The following is a 20,427-nucleotide window of genomic DNA, read 5'->3' on the forward strand; positions in this document are numbered from 1 at the left end:
GAAGCAGCTGGTGCACAGCTGCTCCCCATTACTTTTGCAGCTCTCAGGAACCTTTTGCATTTTCCTGTCCTCCTTCACAGGCAGGTACAAAATGCAAGAACACCACCAGCAACCATCTTTCGTTCTCAGGCAAAAACTTTTATCTCCAACTCACGTTCCCTGTCCATTCTTCCTTGAATTACTGCCCACCTGGCCCAGTCCCAGGTCTTCTCTCCTAACCTGTTCCCCAAACATGTGAGCTATGCCTTCCTGCTCCTTTTCTTAGCAAGGGTCTCCTCCATGCTTAGGAGTCTTCTGGGAAGACACAGTACTCCATCTGACCTTACAGATGGTAAGGAATGGGCTGCTGTCCCTCATCCCAGGAAAAAAAAAATCTTTCCTCAGGTTCACCATTGTTTGCAGGTGATAAGAAAGAAGTCAATTCCACCCCATAGTTTCTCTTCTATGCAACTGTGAAGCCCAGCAAGCCCAGAAAAGCCTGTCTCATAAGAGGCGAGTTCACCATTGGACCTTCCTAGGAAAGATGGGCCTAGTTAATGCAGTATTACCTCACAGGGTCTAAGAGTAGACCAACTGCAGTTACTATTAAAAGCACAAGGTTTTTCAACTGTATTTTGAACAGGTTGAAAGAAAACAAGGGAAAAGTAGAAACCAACTCAACACCTCAAGTTACAGGATTCAGAGACAGTATTTTAATCCCTTCCTTAGCTGGAAAAGCCATTTGAAGCCACCACAAGACAACTATGGATTGTAGGAAGCAGCATAGTCAAACAAGCCTGCCTACAACATTGAGCTTTGAGAAATGTTTGCAGTCCATTGCCTATTTAGACAGGAGGCAAAGGGAACTACTGACCAATCTAATGAGATTTCCCTAAACACCCATAAAAGATTAACCTTAATACTCTCACGTTGAGGACTGATGGAGCTGAAATGCCTACTTCTCAGCCTGCCTTCCAGAATGGTCTCAGTGAGGCTATCATAGTGTACCCACCAGCACTTCTGCAGCACCTAGTCCACCAATGAGCCCAAGGTGCTCTGTATCCACTACTCATTAGAAAAATCACCTCACCTGGTCCTACTGCTGCCATTTTAGAGCCAAGTCCCACAGCTGCTGTATCACTGCTCGGATTGCTATGGGAAGCAAACCCACGTATAAAAGATTCTTACTTCTGGATGGCATTTTTTTTTCCCAAGTAGTATACATTACACTTGTTTTTGCACATGCATAGACATTGTTGAGGAAAAAGTTCTACTAGAACCTGACAGAAAGATGAGCACATTCACTGGACCTACAGTCTGTAGCTATGAAGCTATAAACTTCATCCAGCTTTTCATAAAAATGTAAGATTTTTAACTGTTTGTATTAGAATTTTTGCTGCAAATGTAACTTCCAGGAAAGCTCAAGTAAAAACCTGACCTTCTGATTGAGAGGATAAAGGAAGATGCTTCTGGTAACCAGTTTCTTTTGTGAAAGTTCATAATGTCTCAACAGACACTTTCAAAAGTAGAGTTTAGCTAACAACTGAAGTAATTTGCAGTGATGTAGAGTAATGAAACATAATGCTTGAGTCAGCCATGTTAAGTATTTACTAGTCATGTGTCAATCCAAGAATGGGTCAAACCCAGACGTTCAATTTGTGATTGTGTGAGTCTGTGTCTGTCCATATGACAAGGTGGAACTTCTGCTCCTGATAACTAAGTAGAAACATCGCATGGCAGGATGATTTTGAGAAACAATGTAATGATTTAGAAAACTGTTTGCTGATTCATTAGAGTTGTGTTTGTGAAACGTTACAGAACTTGAGCAAAAGGGATTATGTTTAGTGGAGGTGTGTGACAAATACCACCAAGTCAATCATCCAGCATGATTCTCCACACTGAAAAGAGACAATAAACAGATAAAACAAAAATACAGAGCTCATTTGATTCCCATGGTCTTTCTGCTTGATGGTTCCACTATAGCTGCGCCCAAAGTTCCAGGACCAACCTCTCACTCCATCAAGTGAACATCAGTTTTAGCACTGAATTGGTACTTTAATGATAGGTACCCACTCCCTAAAACAAAAACCAAATCCCACCTTCCCGAACCACTGCCCAATTTTCATGGATTTCAACAGGAGTAACCTGGATTCTTTGCAGCTGTCTATGCTCTCAGCATCACTGCTTATTGATAATGAAACCTGTTCCGCATCAATTGCATTGTGTTAGGGCACGTCCACAGCTTTCTTCCCAGAAAGGTGTCTGCAATAACATCACAGTGAGATCTCAGCTACAAGAGTTGCTACTTTTTCAAGTAGAGATTGGGTGGGGGTGGGGAGTGTGAGCGTGTCTGTGGAGGTCAATTAAGAAAGCAAGCAGCAGCCTTTTGCGTCACTGACAAAAATATACTTCTGATAACAAACTGTGATCTGCAAAGCCACAGCAGGTTACTTTTTCCATGTTTAATGGGTGCTCCTTCCACTGTCACACACTTTTTCCTCACCTTTATTCTCCTCCCCCCAAGCAAATTATGGAGAACATATCTCCCTTTCTTTTTTATTTGCTAGCATGTAGGCTGAAATATCTTAAACAGGAATATGAAGGTTTTATGGATCTTTTAAATATGAAGAAATAAAACAGTAAATCCCAAAATGAGCTTTCCTTTCAAATATTTTAGCTGTCAATCTGTAAAACTAACTTTCAAACTCCAGATTTGCTCCTGAATAAAAGGACCACCTGCAGACAATTTCTGAGAACTTAATCTCTCAAAAACTCGACTTTTTCTTAGAGCTAGAATTGGGAAATTTTTGAGAAGGCACTGTATGATGGTAAAGAAACAAAAATCCATTCCTTCCATTGGCTACAAATAACAAAAACATATAAAGACTCTTAGTACTTAATCTGTTACATAACTACTTTGATAAAAAATATTTTATTAGGTTTCTATCAGTAACATGGGATTATTAGAAAACTGCTTCTGTAGATGTAGCTTTATGGAGGACAATCATCATGAGCTCCTACAGCCATCTGAAGCCAGTAGTCCAGATTCCTAAAAATTACAAAGTTGTACAAGTTCTCTCCTCCTTTGTGGAAACCATGTTCACTTTCTCTCCAGGAAACAGGGCTGTCTGCAAAGCCATGCACAGTTAAGGTCAGCCAGTAAGCCAGTTTTGGTTCACCAAAATAGCAACTGTAAGCAAGAAGACAAGATAATCAATAATTATAATGGAATAGACAGCACATTCAAATATACAGTATAAAGTAAAACAATCAAAGACACGTTTTAGTGAAAATTTATTAACAGTTAAAAACCTCTCTTTAGTACACAATAAAAAGCTCAAAAGAAACTATTCTATCAGGAAATGAAGGAAAAAATGAGGAAATAAGTAAGATTGACTCTTCGTTATTCCTACCATACTTTTAGACATGGCAAACCTGCAAGTTATAGCAATTAGAAAAAGTTCCAAGCTGTGAAGTACCAGTTCTGAATTTCGTACAGCATGCACTGCTTTTCAGAAAATAGAACATTCAGTGAGAACAATTGCTATCAGAGAAAAAAAGACATCAGAGGAAGAAACATGGTCAGGCTATGCTTGATACAAATACTTTCACCACTAGAAAGGAAATAGATTATAAATAATCAGAGCCAGACATTATCCACTGCTCTTAAGTAGAGAATAAAAGCCAAGGAAATTTGTGTTCCAACCCTTGCCTAGGGAGGCTTTCTGCATAAGATTTGGAAATTGCTCAAAGAATAATGATCATATTCCAGCTAAAGCAACAGCATTATTGTCACAAGTCAGTGCTACAATCAATAGCCACCAGGCACTTCAAGCATTGTCTCACACATGGAGCAAGGGAGCTTCCAAAATTTACTGCCAGTAGCACTAGTATAGAATACAACAGATTCCACACACATTCATGACATACTAATATAAGGTACTTTGATACTGAATTAGAACTGCAGCAACCCCATTCATCATTATCCAGTGTCCTACATTACAGCACTTGATTAAAAAAACTCACTATAATCTATTGTAGTGGTGTAATAACCTTGAAGTACCTTGTGATACTCTTTTTGGTTTCATAAAGGGATTTCAATTATATTTTCTATCCCTAGTTAAAAATACTAAATCAGCCATATTTGAGGGCATCTGATTTTCACAGACGGGAAATTTTAAAAATGTAGTAGCTCAGTACAGCCACAGTTTCCTAGAAATTCAGATGAAAAACAAAGTCATGACTAGAATACAGGGCAAGCACTTTCAAACTTGAAGTATCCAAAATTGTTTATTACTTTTTTATACTGATGTTCAGCATAAAAAGCTCACTTCCTAATTAAAAAGAAAGTCTTCATTTTATATATTTCACTATTTATCTCCAATAGCCCTACTGAAAATTATTTAAAAGTGAGTTCAAAAATAAAAAGCGTTAAAGTACAAATGTTTTAGTAATGTGCTCCTGTTAGCCCTTACCACAGCTGCTCCAATAACTGAATTATCTTCTCAGGAATTATAAAACCTGTGATTGTGCACAAGAGAGCTTTTTCCACCACTGTGTTGGGCTCAGGACAGCAGTAGGTTGATAAGAAGCTAGACGAATTGTTGTCTCTGGAAAAAAACCAAACAACAAAGCAATTAAAATAAATATACTTTAAATATTTTATAGGAAGTCTTAGTAATCAAAACTAGTATCAAACAAGTAGTCTCTGTATATCACTTAAATTAATGCCAAAGCAACTAAAGACCAAGCAATTTATACAAAAGATCTCATGGTCCTGTGCGTTAACCCCGGCAAAGCACCCCAACGCCACACAGCTGCTTGCTCACTCACTTCCCCCTAGAGCAATGGGGGAGAGAACTGAAAGGGTAAAAGGGAGAAAATGCATGGGTTGAGATAAAGACAATTTAATAAGTAAAGGAAAAGTTGCACGTGAAAGCAAAGCATGCTAAGGAATCAGTTTACTCCTTCCCATCAGCAGACACGATATGTAGCCATCTCCAGGAAAGTGGGGCTTCATTGTGTCTAACCCTGACTCGGGAAGGCACATGCTGGAACTCTGAACACTTCCCACTCTTCCTCCCCCCAGCTTTTATTGCCGAGCATGTCACCATATGGTGTGGGATATCCCTCTGGTCAGCTGGGGTCTGCTGTCGTGGCTGTGCTCTCTCCCAGCCCTCTGCCCACCCTCAGCCTCCTCACTGGTAGGGCTGTACGAGAAACAGAAAAAGCCTTGACACTGTGCAAGCCCTGCTCAGCAATAGCTAAAACATCCCTGTGTTATCAACACTCTTGGTCACAATTCCAAAACACAGCACCACACCAGTTACTGTGAGGAAAACTAACTCTATTCCAGCCCAAAACAGGGCACCCCTAAAAACATAGATAAGTCATTCAAGACTTACAACAAACATTTATCAGCATAACAGCCTTTCTACTTACAGAAATGTGCCTTAATTATTATTCAACTATTTCTCAAAATAAATTGTGCCTTTCCTTACTTAAAATGTATTTAAAGATCAAAGAAATTCCGATACTTACAAGCTAACTTGATTCAAGACAGCACCCAGCCATTCAAAGAGTTCCTCTGTACTGCAGGACTCCTCCGGTTTTCCTTGTAGGTCATTACTTTGTAACACTGGACACTGCAAGTCCCTTAATGTGCTGAATGTTATTTTTGGCTTCAGGGCCTGTATTTGGTTTTTTGAGAAGTATGACATCAGTGTTGATCCCTCTGCACCTTAACAACACAGTACCATAAACAGCTGTTATGAAACTATGAAACAAAACAAGCACTGAATACATGAAACCTTTGTGTATATATACAAAAAAATGCTGTGTAAAACTGCTTTCATGCTGTTATCTTGCCCAAAGTCATAGAATCCTCAGCTTCCTTATCTTCTCTGACATAAATATTAGTGGAAGATTCAGCAACTCAGCATAGCTCAGTAAATTCACTATTTAACTAACAAGTATAAATTTTCCAACAGAAAATCCAAACAGAATCAACTGGGTAAGTAATAAAATTAACCCGTTAGAAAGAGGAACTCAAGGATGTTCCTGAAAAGGAACACATGCAACAGAGCAGGAACATCATCCCAGAACACTGTTTTCCCTGAATAATGCAAAAGCGAGCAGCTGACTGACTACAGGTTTAAGAACAGATTTATCAGTGATGCGAAGAGGAATTCTAAGATAGTCTGGGGCACAGAGACTGAAGACAGAAGAAAGGGGAGAAGGTAGAGAAATCAGACCGTGTCACAAATCTTTACTAGAAGAATAAAAAAACCCAAACAACCATCCTAGTCTTCAAATGCAGTATGGTTGTAAAAGTTAAATGTACCTTGACGGACTTGTGGGAAAGTACTAGTAAGAATCCAAACTAGCAAGTAAAATTCTAAAATCCTAACCTAAACTAAAAAACTAACCTAAGCAGACATATTGTAAATTCAGAGATATTAACCACCTTGATTTTGTTGCAGTAAGGTAATTGACATGGAATCAATTCTCCTAAATTTCAAATTCCATTTCAAATACGTGTGGCTATTTTCATAAAGTAACAATGGGTCTCTAGGAGAACAACATTTGAATACCACAGAAAAGGCACGTATGAACAGAAGAAATTCAAGAACAGGATAGTTAACTGCAGAATACAATATCTAAGACTTGCTGTCAAAACATAAAAACTGCTTAAACTCCCTCAGCCATATTTATATCATCAAGGAGAATCATTTGGGGGAATAGAAAAAGGAAGATTAAGCTGATCCTTTTTAGTCATCCTTCAAAAAAAGGCTTTCCAAGTACCAAAGAGCACAGTGACAAAGACAGGCAGCCACCAAATTCTTGTTTTTATATAGATATATTTAAGTCTGAAGTGTGCCAGAGCAGATGATCTTCCTTCAGCCTATACTTCCTATTGGAAATTGTTAGACTAACAGGTTCAAAGAACATAAAATATCACCCTGGAATTCTCTGTAAAATATAAAAAAATCATACATTTTAAATGTCTGCTGTATGTCGGAGCCTCAGCTATAGCCCTAACTTCAGGAAATTTCAAAGACTACAGTCAAGACCCCAACTGAACAACTCCTCTAGCCTACAGCATAACATTCCATGTCAATGACAACCAGGCACATCGCCAAAGCAGTTTGGAGGCCAGTGAATTTCATCCAATAAACATGTAAAACTGCCACAGAAATTACAGCAATAGAAAAGAGAAAAGATTGTTTTGCCTCTGTCATCAAAGACATGAGACGCTCCATATTCCCTTTTTCTGTTCCTCCTGGTGCTGACACCACTATGTGGGAAAAAAGGGTATGAAAACAAAAAATCCTGCAGTGCTGGCCATAGCAAGAAACACCAGTTATCAGCAGAAAGGCTGAAAACAGAATGTTCACAGAGGACACGATTCTCTTGACAAAATACAGCCCTCTTTTACCCTTCCAGCAGAATCTACACCATGTCTCATGTCTATTAATCAAAATCTATAAAAGTTTTATTTTTGTCAGTACTAAGGAACTAATAGTCTTTCATGCATTATGAGTGCAAGATTCTTGCACAGAAAGGCATTGAGATTTAACTCCATACTCATGAAATGATTGACCTGACTTGTTTCGGAGATGTAAGAAAGTGAGGAAAAGAAATGCTGTTCTTCCTGAACACTGTTAACACGGGCAGCAACAAACACAAGAGACATATCTCTGCCCAAGGTCAATAAATCCAAGCATGAAGATATGCCACCTTTAGTTGGATTTATGTCACCATTTACGGTTGCAACCACTTTCACTATGACTCTTTCTTGAAGACTACAAGGACATGAATTGCAAACCTTTAAACAATTTCTGTATGACAAACAAGGAAGGATCATTGTCATATGAATAGTTCTTAAAAAGGGGGAGGCGAAACATGAAGGACTAAAGTGAAACATGGGACACTCCTAAAGGAGCTTGTAAGCAGCTTTCATTTCTCAGGTAAGTTAACTCTCAGACTTGAAGAGCCAGGAAAAATGCAAAGAGGAGATGGGAAAGCATTCTCAGGGACATTTCTGATATCCGTTCTTACTAGTGTGGAGACTCAAAGCAGAACAGCACTAAAAGCTATACATCTATGATGAAGAAAAACATTTTTGACGGTACAGACACCTGCAGTTTTCATCAATTCTATGCAAATGCTATATATCCCTACATACAGCCTGTTCTGAGGCAATACAAACAACTGAGAACTCTGAAAAATGACCCTCAGAGGAAGAACAATACTTAAGTCCCAGAAGAAAAAACAATGTAATTAGAAAACAGTAGATAAACAAATACTAGAAGATGATTTGAAATAGTATAATTTCTTGTAACAATCTCTTACTCGGCTCCAACCTCAAACAAGTGCTTGAGAATAAAGTGATAAAGCAGCAGACTGCGTGTTTCAGTGCACATAGCACAGAAATAGGGACTCTGTAATGTCCTATAACTCACAATGAAATCAAAGTTCCCCATCTCAAGTATGTGACCAGATACGTAACTTACGTGGACTAATAAAAAACCTCAAAAAATGTGTATTAATAATGATTATGTATGTCAGACATTTCTAAAGAAGAGGTAGCACCATCAAATAGGAAAATTTTGCCAGAAAGCCTGGGCAACGTAAAGAAAAGGAAATGAAGTAACTAATATATCTCCTATGAATTACTGTTGTGTTCCTGAACTGAAATGTTCTGTGTGTAGTAAATAACACCCTCCCTACAACAAATAAACAAAACAAACAAAAAATCCCACCCAAACACATTTTAATCTAACTTTTCCTTCCACTAAAAATGCATATGGACAATCACTAGAAAAGAACAGTAAACTAAAAATATTTGGACTTCATGTCAGTTACATCCTAGTTTTACATTTAGTTCTTATTACCTGTATTATACCAAGCCAGTAGGAAGTCAAATTCTAAAGGTTTCTTTTCTTTCAAGGCCCAGAGCACTCTGTTATGTTTCTTGCTCTCAGGGTGAAAGCCAGCATCGGTCAAGTCAATAGTGATAACTGCAGAAAATGTACAAAAGCAACTGGTACTCAACTAAAACAAATTTTATTATTAAATTAATTAAGAACTAGAAGAACACAAAGAAACCAAAGACTATCAAATACATCTTTACAAAGTATTTGATTATGCAAATATGACTCCCCATTATGTACATAAATATTCAACTCCTGCTGTCCTTGTTTTGATATAATCTGGAACTGCCTTCTAGTGACTGGAGGGACAGATTCCCTTTGAAATGGCACTGACAGAAGGCCTTAAAAATATCTTCGTAATTATGAAAGCTATTAGCAGTAAAAAAAAAAAAAGCTAGAGTTTCTAACAATAAAAGCCATGTAGACAGCAATGACACTTTTTCAGCAGGTTGTTTTTTATTAGGCGAATTGGTCCATGGCTAATTTACATATATTTTTCAAACAGAAATTTCATTATACATTTTACTTCACAAACTGAATGATAAAACCACGTCCCATTTTGCCAAAATACTTACTAGACATAACCAGTTTCCCCTTCTAAAGTTTTCATGTAACTACCTATCAAGTACTGCAAGTTCCAAAGCGTTTGAGATGGCATAGTGTTCCTGTTGGTTATTTATTTTTATTTAACAAAAATCACACTCAAGATGTCTCCCCTGCAGTTGTTAAAAAATTACATTTTCCAAGTACTCGGTATATGGAGATTACCATTTTAAATGTATCAAACATAATACAATCCTCCCTTTCAAGCAAGCAGTCTTGGGTGAGGCTCTTCGCTGATTTTTATTTTGTACAGTGCACAAATTTTAAGCTCTACCTTAATCAGTTTAGTATTTTTCTACTGAAATCAGAAGGAATGGATACTATGCACAGTATATGAAAATTCTTCAGTCCTACATCGCTCCAGTATAAACAATACAATAAAAACTCTGAAATTAAAAATTTTATAGAGTACTGAAAAGGTCACATATTTGTGTCCTTATAGCTGCTTTATTATTTGGGAAAAAAGTAATTTTTCTTTTCAGACATTCCTTGTATTTGCACCTGGAAAAAGATGACCTAGACAATAACTAATTTCAATAAAAGGGAAGTTTCAACATTGCTGGTTCAACACCCTAATAAGGTGCTTCTGAAATAAGCACTGTTAATATAAACAATACTTACTATATCTCATTGCTTTTTTGCCAGAGTACCGAGAAGGGCGACCTTGCAGTCCAAGTTCCTCATAAGTATCCTTATCCACTGACAGAATTAGTTTTCCTATAAACGAAACAAACTTTAATAATCTTCTACTTGGTTTTCTTTGAAGTCTTCAGAGAACTATATACCTTTTACGATGTTAGCTTTGGATCAGTGGCATTACTAATGTAATGTGGATTCCTTAGTTCCAGTTAAATGGATTACCAGATTAATCTTTAAAAAAAAGTTATAACTCAATTACTGTTTTTTATCAAAGAGGTCTTACCAAGTAGAATAAGGAAAGTGTAATATTATTCCTGAGATAGTCCTTGCTTTTTTACTGTACTACTTAGTTCATTGCCTCAATCTTTCCTCCACTTGTTCCCTAGCACCTGCTGTGTCAATAGCTGAGCTCTACATTACACAAGGGCCAGATTTAGTAAACGTACATGCACTGCTCAACTAAATAAATGAAAGTAGTTCTTCAACCTGCAGCAGGACTACTCACATTGAATAAATTATACCTGTTAGTGATGAGCAACTAAGTGCTGGAACAAGTCCACTCCTATGTTCATAAACCAAATCTGGCAGCTGCTGCTTGGAACAGAATTTCACACAACAGCCCTCTGCTACAGTCTTTGGGTTCTACTGTACAAGTAAGAGTATAGCACAGGATACAAACAAATCAGGTTGTCGCTGAAGAGTTCACGTAGTGACATCACCAGGAACTGTAACACTGTCTCTCTCAATTGTGCATACCTTGTAATAACTGTATCAAACAAACTCAACACCACTATCAAGTATCCATTTTGCTAGGACTGGGTTAAAAGACACATAAAAGAATTCTTCTGAAGAATCTGAATTACTTATGCCCTCATGGGCACCTGTCATATTACAGCGACTTGGGTTAGAGGGCTGACAGACCAACTTGTATTTCTATAATATCTGATATACTGTTAAACAGAAATAAGACAATGCATTTGAAGCCCAAAATAGCTTCATTTTCTCTGCATGTAAAATTCTACCTGAGATGTGTGATGTTTTATCATGTTTTGTCATAAAATGTGATACAACTGAAACAGACTTTTAATGGGTTACATAATTCTTAAGGAATCACAGAATCATCGCAGAATGATTTGGGTTGGAAGGCACCTTAAAGATCATCCAGTTCCAAGTGCCTGCCATGGGCAGGGACACCTTCCACTAGACCAGGTTTCTCAAAGACACATCCAGCCTGACCTTGAATGCTTCCAGGGATGGGGCAGCCACAACTTCTCTTGGCAACCCATTTCAGTGTCTCACCACCCTCGCAGTAAAGAGTTTCTTCCTAATATCTAATCTAAACCTACTCTCAGTTTGAAGCCATTCTCCCTTGTCCTCTCTCTACATGCCCTTCTAAAAATTTCCTCTCTGGCTCTCTTGCAGGCTCCCTTTAGGTACTGGAAGGTTCTCTAAGGTCTCTCCAGAGCCTTCCCTCTCCCCAGGGTGAACAAACCCAATTCTCTCATCCTGTCCTCTGCGAGATCATCTTCATGGCCCTCTTCTGCACTCACTCCAGCAGGTCCATATCTTTCCTGTGCTGGGAACCCCACAGCTGGATGAAGTACCCAAGGTGGGGTCTCACAAGAATAAACACCTAATATTTTAAAAGTGCTCCTAAGCAGTGCTGGTAACTTTCTGGTTTGGTACAAATTCTGTCTTAAAGATCAGTAGGAAACAAGAAGTTGGAATGCAATGTTTTCACAAAAATAATCCTCTGTAGCAATTCAATTATGACTGAAGCATTGACAATTTGACTATACATAAGCAAAGCTGCTTTTAAATTTCCTTTATATTAAATAATTTAACCACATGAATGAAGAACAAAATTAAAATTAATATTTTTCCAATTCAAACTTATTTCTAATAAAGTTAGCAAGTACAGTAAGCCTTATTTTTCAGTTTACATCATCCCAAATAAAAAGAAAAAACCCAGCAGACCACAATTGATACATATTACCAAAAACAAAACAGACCCCCATACCATTTGGTAGCAGAGCTGCAGTATTATCTTGATCGATTTTTGTATTATAGGTAAGGGCGTAGCATGAACCTTCAACAGCAAAGCAGAGAACCATGAGATTACACAGTTTTTAAAGACAGACATGACAATATAAGCAATTCACCCCAAGATAACCAAACATGCCAAATACCATTTGAATCGCTCTAAACCCTTGTGTTTTCATCAAGTAACTTTCTTCCACCTTCTCAAGCAAAACAGCATTGTTATTATTTTTATAAGCCTTGGACTGGCAACATTTTAAAGGACCAATAATATGGATAACATTAACAATATGCACCGATATGAAAACACTTCCTTTTGTTTCACCTGTGACTCTCCCCGCCCAATGTACAGAAAACCCAATTTTTTTCCAGACACATTCCTATTATCAGATCACACAAAGACAAGAGGGAAGACACATTACTAAATATATTTTGTAGCATTATCTAACTAAATAGTTTTTGTTTTTAAAATAGAAGTGTCAGATTCTGGGAACTCTGCACACAAATGTCATATTGCTTCCAGAAAACTGCTGGCATAAAAGAACATTAATGAGATTAAAGGAAGTAAGAAAAGAGTCCTGCATTTAGCAAGTAATGGATCTCTTGTTCTCCTGTTTCATCTGCATGTTCTCTGTTCTCCTCTCTTTTCCCTGTAAAGTTTTTTTGTTTCTCCCTGGCTATCAGCTGAAGGTTACAATAGGTATCATAAGCCAAAGAAGTGAGCCCTGCAAGATGAAAACAGTGTAGTCGGAGTATACAACAGCAAGTTGGCTGGGCAGAGGCTGTATCTTTCTTCATATCCGCTTTACTCCTACTGTGTAAGGATGAGCTGCTGCAGCTCCATTAGCAAAAAACAAAAAAAATATAAGGGAGCATATTTTTTCTCTTGCCTGCTGTGTAACACAGCTCTTCGTTGAAGTATGAAGGAATGAGAATGGGAGAAGGGAGCCGATTTCTACAGGAATCTGCATAAAGATAAGTTGTGGAAGAAACAGGTGTGAGGATACATGGAAGCCCTCTTGATACCTGGCTTGCAGAAATAAGACAGAATAGGGAGAAATTAATAAGCAACACTCATAGGAGTTTTGGACCCAGTGGGTGTAAACAAATGCTGACACACCACAAAGCAGAAAAAAGCAAATAAAGAAATTCATGCAGAATTTGCTTAGTACTTTTTCTTCCCTTCCTTTAAAATATTTTTCAGAATAAAAAAAATAAATGGATTTTACTGTGCTATGAAAAAAATACACTATTACTGCATCTGTCATGTTCTGATTTCCTCCTTACCTTTTTTCACGAAAGCATCAATGAATTCATGAGTGACCAATTCATGAATGGATAAATTCCTCACCAGGTAGTACTCTCCAATATCTGCAATTGTGCTTTTCAGCACTTCAGGTAGCAGGGCACATTCCGGGATCAAAAAAGATACCTATTAGGAACATATTTGTAATGTAAATCCTATGTAAAAATCTGTTCTGGAAAAAAATCTAAACAAATAAAAAACAAGGAATAAAAAACCCACAAACCCTCAACTTTTCAGACATCAGTATATTATACCAAAATCAGGAAAAAGGTAATATGAAGTGATTGTCTTCAAAATTTATCCATTTGCGTAAAGTCTCAAGGTACACCAAATACATTATTTGGGGTTTTTTCTTGCATTTTATATGCTATACAACAGTATTTTATGTGTTATGTAAAGACATGACTGTACACAGCATGAGTTAACAGAAGATCTCGTTTCACGTCATTATACATTTGGCTTAATGTCACACTGGAACACTTCCTTCAGCCCTTGCTGCCCCATTTGTTGAAGCAGTTGTAACTAAATAGGTAGGCTAAGCATTTATGTAATCTTAGTGGAAAAGCAAAGACCAAAGCAGAATTAGTTTTGAATCAATACGTTCTCCTCTGTAGAATACTTTAGAGGCCAGAAGAGAAAACACACCACCAGAACAATACTTGAAGACAGGCTTACAATTTTCAAATAAAAGTCACGAGACATACAGTAAGGCTACACCTTCGTAGCAGCCTTCTAATTTAACACAGGAAACTGATTTTCAACAGGGATCAGCACCCAGCTTTTCTTACTAAACTCAGTATTCAGTCCTTTGGTCCAATTGCCTATCTTTAATTTACTTTTGGCTTAAAACCTTTCTGGTACATGTTCCATACTCAAAAGAACCCTTCAGTCCAGCAGATCAGAGAAAATAAGATTAATACATGGGCAAATATGAAGCTTCCCAAGCAGCATAAAGGTCTGTCCCCTTGCTCCTCCCTCCATCCCTCAATAAACTTCTTTCCCAAAGCTCTTCGAGAACAGGTACATATCTCCCTTGGCATGGATGTGGAAGAGAAGCAGGGCTTCTGACAGATGGGCTGCCTGCCACACCAGTAGAAAGCTTTCTAATTAGCTGCTAAGAAATATTACTAAGGAATTTTAGGAGGAATTTTTTCACAGAAAGGGTTATTAGACATTGGAATGGGCCACCCAGGGAGGTCACAAAGTCACCATCACCTGAGGCATTTAAGGAAAGACTGGAGTGAGTGCAGTGGTCTAGTTGACATGGTGGTGTTAGGCCATAAACACATACAATAAAGGACTCTGATGATCTGAGAGGTCTTTTCCAACCTAACTGATTCTGTGACTCTTTGAAACCGCAAGAGGGTCTGACTGGAACTTACAACAGTCAAAGACACAAGAGCAAGCTGCCAAAACTGGACTTCCCAACATTGAGGTGTCCAAAACAATGGAGCAGTTGACCATTGCATCACATGACACTTTGGCAGAAGGAAGGACAAAATGCAAAAGGGCTTTCAGGTTGCCATCTGCAGCCAGGCTTCAGCCAAGGCCTCCCTCTCTGCTGAGGGAGCCCCTCAGCCCCTCCCTGCTTGGACTGGGAATCTGTGGGTGCCGCTCCCCATGGGACTTGCTGGGTAGTGCTGACAAAGCGCTATTACTTCTTCCACTGGCTCATCCTCTTCTCCTCCTTCTATAGGTTGGACTCGATGACCTTAGAGATCTTTTCCAACCTAACTGATTCTGCGATTCCTCGTGCCAGCGCCGTCTTTCACTCTTTGAGGCGCTGCGTGAGACCACAGGCCCAGCGGGGGCTAATTTCTCCCCTTCCCCCCCCAAAAAAGAGGCACGTGGGCCACTTCTGGCACGGACGGAGGGACCCTCCAGAACACGCAGCCTGGTGCGAGTGAAGCACCAGCGACGCGCCCCTGGGAGCGGCTGGCCGGCAGAACCTCCAGAGGGGAGAGGGGATCCCTCAGCCCCGCCGAGGCGGCCCGGGAGCGTCTGGCAGCTCCTCTCCCCTGCTCCCTCCCTCAGGATGCTCAGGACCGCCCCGCCCCGCCCCGCCGGGCTCGCGCCATCCCGCGCCACTCACGCGGCAGCTGTAGGCGTGGTCCCGCACGTGCGCCGCGTGCCGCGAGCGCGGGTGCCGCGCGTGGCCCTTCTCGCACACCAGCAGGTGCCGCGGGGCCCGCGCGAGCTGAGCCGGCATCTTCCCAAATCCTGCCGCTCCTTCTTCCTCCCCCTCCTCCTCCCCTGCCGACCGGGAGCCGCCGGGCGCCTGCAGGAGGGCGGGGAAGGGGCCGTGCCGTGAGGTCACGTCCGCCGGCTGCGGCGGCGCAGCTGCTTCCGCCGTGGAGTCCGCGGGCTGCGGGCGCGCTGCCCGTGCCCTCTCTGCGCGTGTGGGCGATCGGGGCTCTCGGTCCCCGCGGGGCCCGAACAGCCCCGGCACCGGTCGGGCAGCGACACCCGCACGGCTGCATGTGCAGCTGCGGTAGCGAGCGATGGTTAAAGCGTGTGCGTGTCAGCGCCTGAGGGAGCTCACGGGAAATGGAGGGGAACAGCTTACGGGGGCGTGCAGTGACAGGACAAGGGGGAACGGCTTCGAACTGAAAGACAGCAGGTTTACATTAGATATAAAGAAAAAATTCTTTGCTGTGAGACTGTTGAGGCATTGGAACAGGTTGCTCAGAAAAGCTGGGGATGCCCCATCCCTAGAGGTGTTCAGAGCCGGGGTGGATGGAGCTCTGAGTAACCTGGTGTAGTGAAAGGTGTCCCTGCCGACGGCAGGAGGGTTGGAACTGTATCATCTTTGAGGTTCCTTGCAATTAAACCATTCTATGACTCACAAGTTGCTCTGCAGGTATTGAGGGGCAGTGTTGAAAGGGCCTCAGGTTTCCTAAAGTCTGCTTAGTTAAGCAAATATTGCACAAGGGCCATGAGATAGGGCCCCGCCTCCCATGTGTTGTCTCACTGCCCCTTCTGCACATTGTATATTTTATACAAAGAATGCACAAAAATTTCTGCCTTTCTGCAGTATTTCTTCTCCCGATCCCCTACCTTCATGGCTCCTGATTTAAAGTGGTACCAAGCAACTTTCTTGGTAGTTGCTGTTTCTGTACACTGTATGAGGCTGTATGTAACCTTACCTTAAACACTACTCAAGTCTGTTCACCAAAAGTCCATCGAACTGGCAAACCTGACTCTTGGTTTCGATGTCAGTTTTACGACAGTTGTTCTAGAGATCCCAGGCTTGCCCTATGGAGATTTTGACCTGCTATTTCAAGATGAGACACTCAGTGTTAATGCTCAGGTGTACGTGAGTGATTATTTCTCTCAAGAGATACCAAGGGGGAAAGTTTCTTTAATGTATATTAGTATAGGAACTTTGTTTAGTGAAGAAAATATAGGTTATAGTAAGGTCATTTGTTCCAACAACTGCAGTGTTACACAGATATGAACCATCAACTATGCTATGACTTTACTCATTCATTACTGTACTATGACACCTACATATCTTGGTGGTTTGATACCGTAACTGGGGCTCTCTTGCTCACTGCCTGGTCGGGTATTGCCTGTTTGGCTGAGGTAAGCAGGTAGCAATTTGGTTTTCTAGATGTTCCAGGCTGGTGAATTTATGTTACAGTTCCAACTTCAGCAGCCAGTAGGCCCAGGCTCCGCTTCTAGCACAGACTGCAGTTTCCTGGTACTCTGTCTATGTTTGAGTCTGCTCCATGTTGCTGGCTTAGTAGCTATGAACAGTTTGCAGTGTGCTAAGGCCAGTCCTTGCAAGGTCTGTGTTACAGAGCCATGATTGCCTGATGGAAGGGGGAATGCTTGTTAGGCTGATTCAGACCCACTTGTTTCAGGGCATGTGCTTTCCGAGTGCTTGTGGGCTGGAGTGACATCAGGATGCTGCTGCTCGAAACTTGGTGGCTTGTATCCTCCACTGCGTGAGGCTGAGATGAAACCACACGTCACGAAGTCACTGGCTTATTAATGCCTGTGGAGGAGGGCTGAATTCTGCACTCACATTGCCTGTATAAATTGGATTGATTGGATTATTATGAATTGAAAAAAGGCTATGTAATCACGGTAACCTTCTAATTTAAAGCATGCAAACATTAATGGGAAAAGCACTACAGGATTAATGTCAGTTATTACCATACCCGCAAGCAGAAGCCTCTGCACGCAGATCAGCATCACACTGTGATGATCAGAAAGCCTGTTCTACTACAGGGGTGAAAAGTTCAAGCCTCTGATCAATAAGCCCAGGGAGCCAGGCAGGAAATTCAGCTGTACTCATACTCATGTGGAGGTGGGGAGGTTTTTTTGTGTGTATATGGGTTTTGTTTTTCTTTTGGTTTGCTTTTAATTGTTTTGTGGGGGTTCTGTTGTTTGGATTTTTTGTGAGCTTCTCTATGCTAATAAAATCTATGCTTTCTGCTAGAGATGCAAAAGGATGGGAAAAGAAATGAGACGTTGGGGAAGGGTCAAGAGAATCAAGATTCATGGTTGCATATTAAGTCAGTATTTTATGGATTCTGGCAGAAGTGTAGTTCACTGCAGCTCAGTGAAGCATGGAAGGATTCACATCACTGTTAGTTCATATGTCAGGCAATTAATCTTAACCCACTCTTACTCATATATGTTGGCTGTTCTATTATAGAGTATGTGTGTTTTAGAGAACTCCCTGAAGATACTGAACTACATTAAAAAAACCCCACTTAGCAGTACAGTAGTCTGTGCTGCAAGATACAGAATTTCCCTATCTTTAAATTATATATATGTGTGTGTGTGTATGCTAATTATTGGTTAATGCTGACATTTTTATAGTGGTTGTTACAGTTTTATGAGTAATTTGGTATGGGATTTCTATATATTGTAAAAAAACTCAAACCTTTTAAGCTCTACATAATTTAAGATTTAAAGCTATCACAATTTTCCCAAGAATTTCAAACCTGTGACAGGGTAATGCAGTTCTACAGCAATTCAGTTTCTGCTTGCTTGAACAGGCTGTAGTAAAGAGGAAAGGATTGCCTTGAGGCAACTTGTTGTAATAGCTTGGAAAAGAGAAGGATCTCAGATGTTTCCTGAAACTGGTGAAATTCAATTCTGTTTTTGTATCAAATGACAGAGTTTGGAAAGAAAAGTCTGATCTTCATATTATGTACAATATCTCTAGTTGTGAAGTCCAGCTGCTTCTTGCATATATTTTTTTTTCACTATGGAAGATCTATCTTAGTCCAATCTTTCTTCTGGATTTTCTGATTTTAAAAACAACATTATTAAGAGACTAAGAGTTTTGTAAAATCAAATCTAAACAAATTATCACAGTATTTTGAAATTGGTTTGTGCCTTTAAGATGAATCAAAGTATTTTTCTTTTCAGTCACTGTTTTTTCTTTCTTAGATTGTGTTGACTGCAGAAAACAAAGAAGTTGTCTAAATCTTTTAACCTTGGCTATTGTAATTAGTGCTTTGCAAAACAAAACCAAACAGATATCTCTGGTGCCGTGTCTGAAATTAATAAAGTGCATAAGACTGAAATCCAGCAATTTACTTTATCAGTATCAACTGGGGTTTTTTTGTTGAGGAAAGTGGAATATGTGGACAGCTAGTTTTATACCCTCTTTTTTACACACTTCAGTCCATATAGTCAGAGCAGTAATGGACTATAAAAAAAATCCCATTCAGACTTGTTCTTCAAGGGGATTACAGACAAAGCTCTGCCAAGCTACTCCAGAAATCAGTTGTTCAAGCCAGGAAGAATATTGAAAGCTAACCATGGACAAAGTGGTTGGATTTGGTTTAAAATGCAATTAAAAAAACCCAAACAACCAACCACCTGATCTGTTTCCTTTAGAGTTAAAGCCACTGTAACCTGGGAAACCTATACTCACTTGGTTTTGTAGTATTACAGTGGGAGAAGAAATGTGAGGAATAATTCCTTCAGTAAGGTTCTAGGGAACAGAAGTGTATTTCATCTATATTCCAGCAGGGTCTTCACTTGCCTCCTAAGGATCAGATTTTTGTCAGGAACCTGCACGGTACGGGGGAATTATCATGTACTTTCTGTCTCCTCCTAAACAAATCAACTGGCATTCACATTATGGCTAATATAAGGCATATGCACTCTGTTCTCTATTCACACTTCCTTCCTGCAGAAGGTAACAATCTGTGGCCATGTTCCTCTGGTTCCCCCTTCATCTTCTGCGAAACATCCTCGGGAGCACTTCCACACCCACCTCGACCTTCCACAGGCAATAAATATGTGTCCTTCTCCTTGTCCCATTAAAAGATGGTGAAAAACTGCTGCCTTTTCCATTGCTAAGGTCTCTTCTCCTGGCATTACATGTAAGAGGCACTATTTCTCCTCAAATTGACTAACCAATTAACATGATGGTGTTAAACTTGTCCTAGCAGTTTTGTTCTCAATCTGTACATAATTTTTCCAGTTATATGAATTGGTGTGCTAAAGGATATTAGTTGTCCCTGCACAAATTATCTTGATAGAGCATTTAATTTCTAGAAACACTAGTGCTGCTCCTCGGACTGCAGCAGATCACGCTGTTACTTTAATATGCTGTCATGAAGATTCAGAATGCAAAGCAAAGAGAAAATAAAACTAAGCAGTCCTTCCTGTACACACCTTAAAAATAATTTTTAAAAAGTGTGTAAATTTAGAAGTAGAATGTATTTTCTCTTAAGACCAGTGCAGAGTACTTTTTTCCTGTCACAAATCCAGCTTCCAGACTGCTTCAGGGAGAGGATTTGCACCAGTAAATCAGTAATATTTCCTGTACCTGTTATTGTGCAGTCCTTTGTATGTTAATGCATATTGCTAATAAGTATTTTGATTGTCACTGGCATTTTCCCCCCAGTAAACTGTTTCTCTGGCACCTCCAAACCATAAAAGTTCCCATGC

At 40.0% G+C, this 20,427-nt stretch overlaps 1 protein-coding gene across 4 annotated transcripts; it reads right to left on the bottom strand.

Moving 5' to 3' along the window:
* Positions 1-2,872: 2,872 nt before the first annotated feature.
* On the bottom strand, positions 2,873-15,806 carry RPP40 (ribonuclease P/MRP subunit p40). Of its 4 annotated transcripts, none has more exons than XM_032712486.1 (8): positions 15,596-15,806; positions 13,485-13,629; positions 12,178-12,246; positions 10,140-10,235; positions 8,877-9,002; positions 5,521-5,719; positions 4,455-4,589; positions 2,873-3,169 (listed from the first exon to the last, which is right to left on the bottom strand). In XM_032712486.1, the coding sequence occupies exons 1-8, from the start codon at positions 15,710-15,712 to the stop codon at positions 2,971-2,973; spliced, it is 1,086 nt and encodes a 361-aa protein (XP_032568377.1). In that variant the 5' UTR covers positions 15,713-15,806; the 3' UTR covers positions 2,873-2,970. The 4 variants fall into 4 exon arrangements, with proteins under 4 accessions (XP_032568377.1, XP_032568388.1, XP_032568407.1 ...); XM_032712497.1 differs by lacking the exon at positions 15,596-15,806 and adding an exon at positions 14,886-15,109; XM_032712516.1 differs by lacking the exon at positions 15,596-15,806 and adding an exon at positions 14,719-14,742.
* Positions 15,807-20,427: the final 4,621 nt, after the last annotated feature.

Source organism: Chiroxiphia lanceolata, chromosome 1, assembly GCF_009829145.1.
Source record: "Chiroxiphia lanceolata isolate bChiLan1 chromosome 1, bChiLan1.pri, whole genome shotgun sequence".
NCBI lineage: Eukaryota > Metazoa > Chordata > Aves > Passeriformes > Pipridae > Chiroxiphia > Chiroxiphia lanceolata.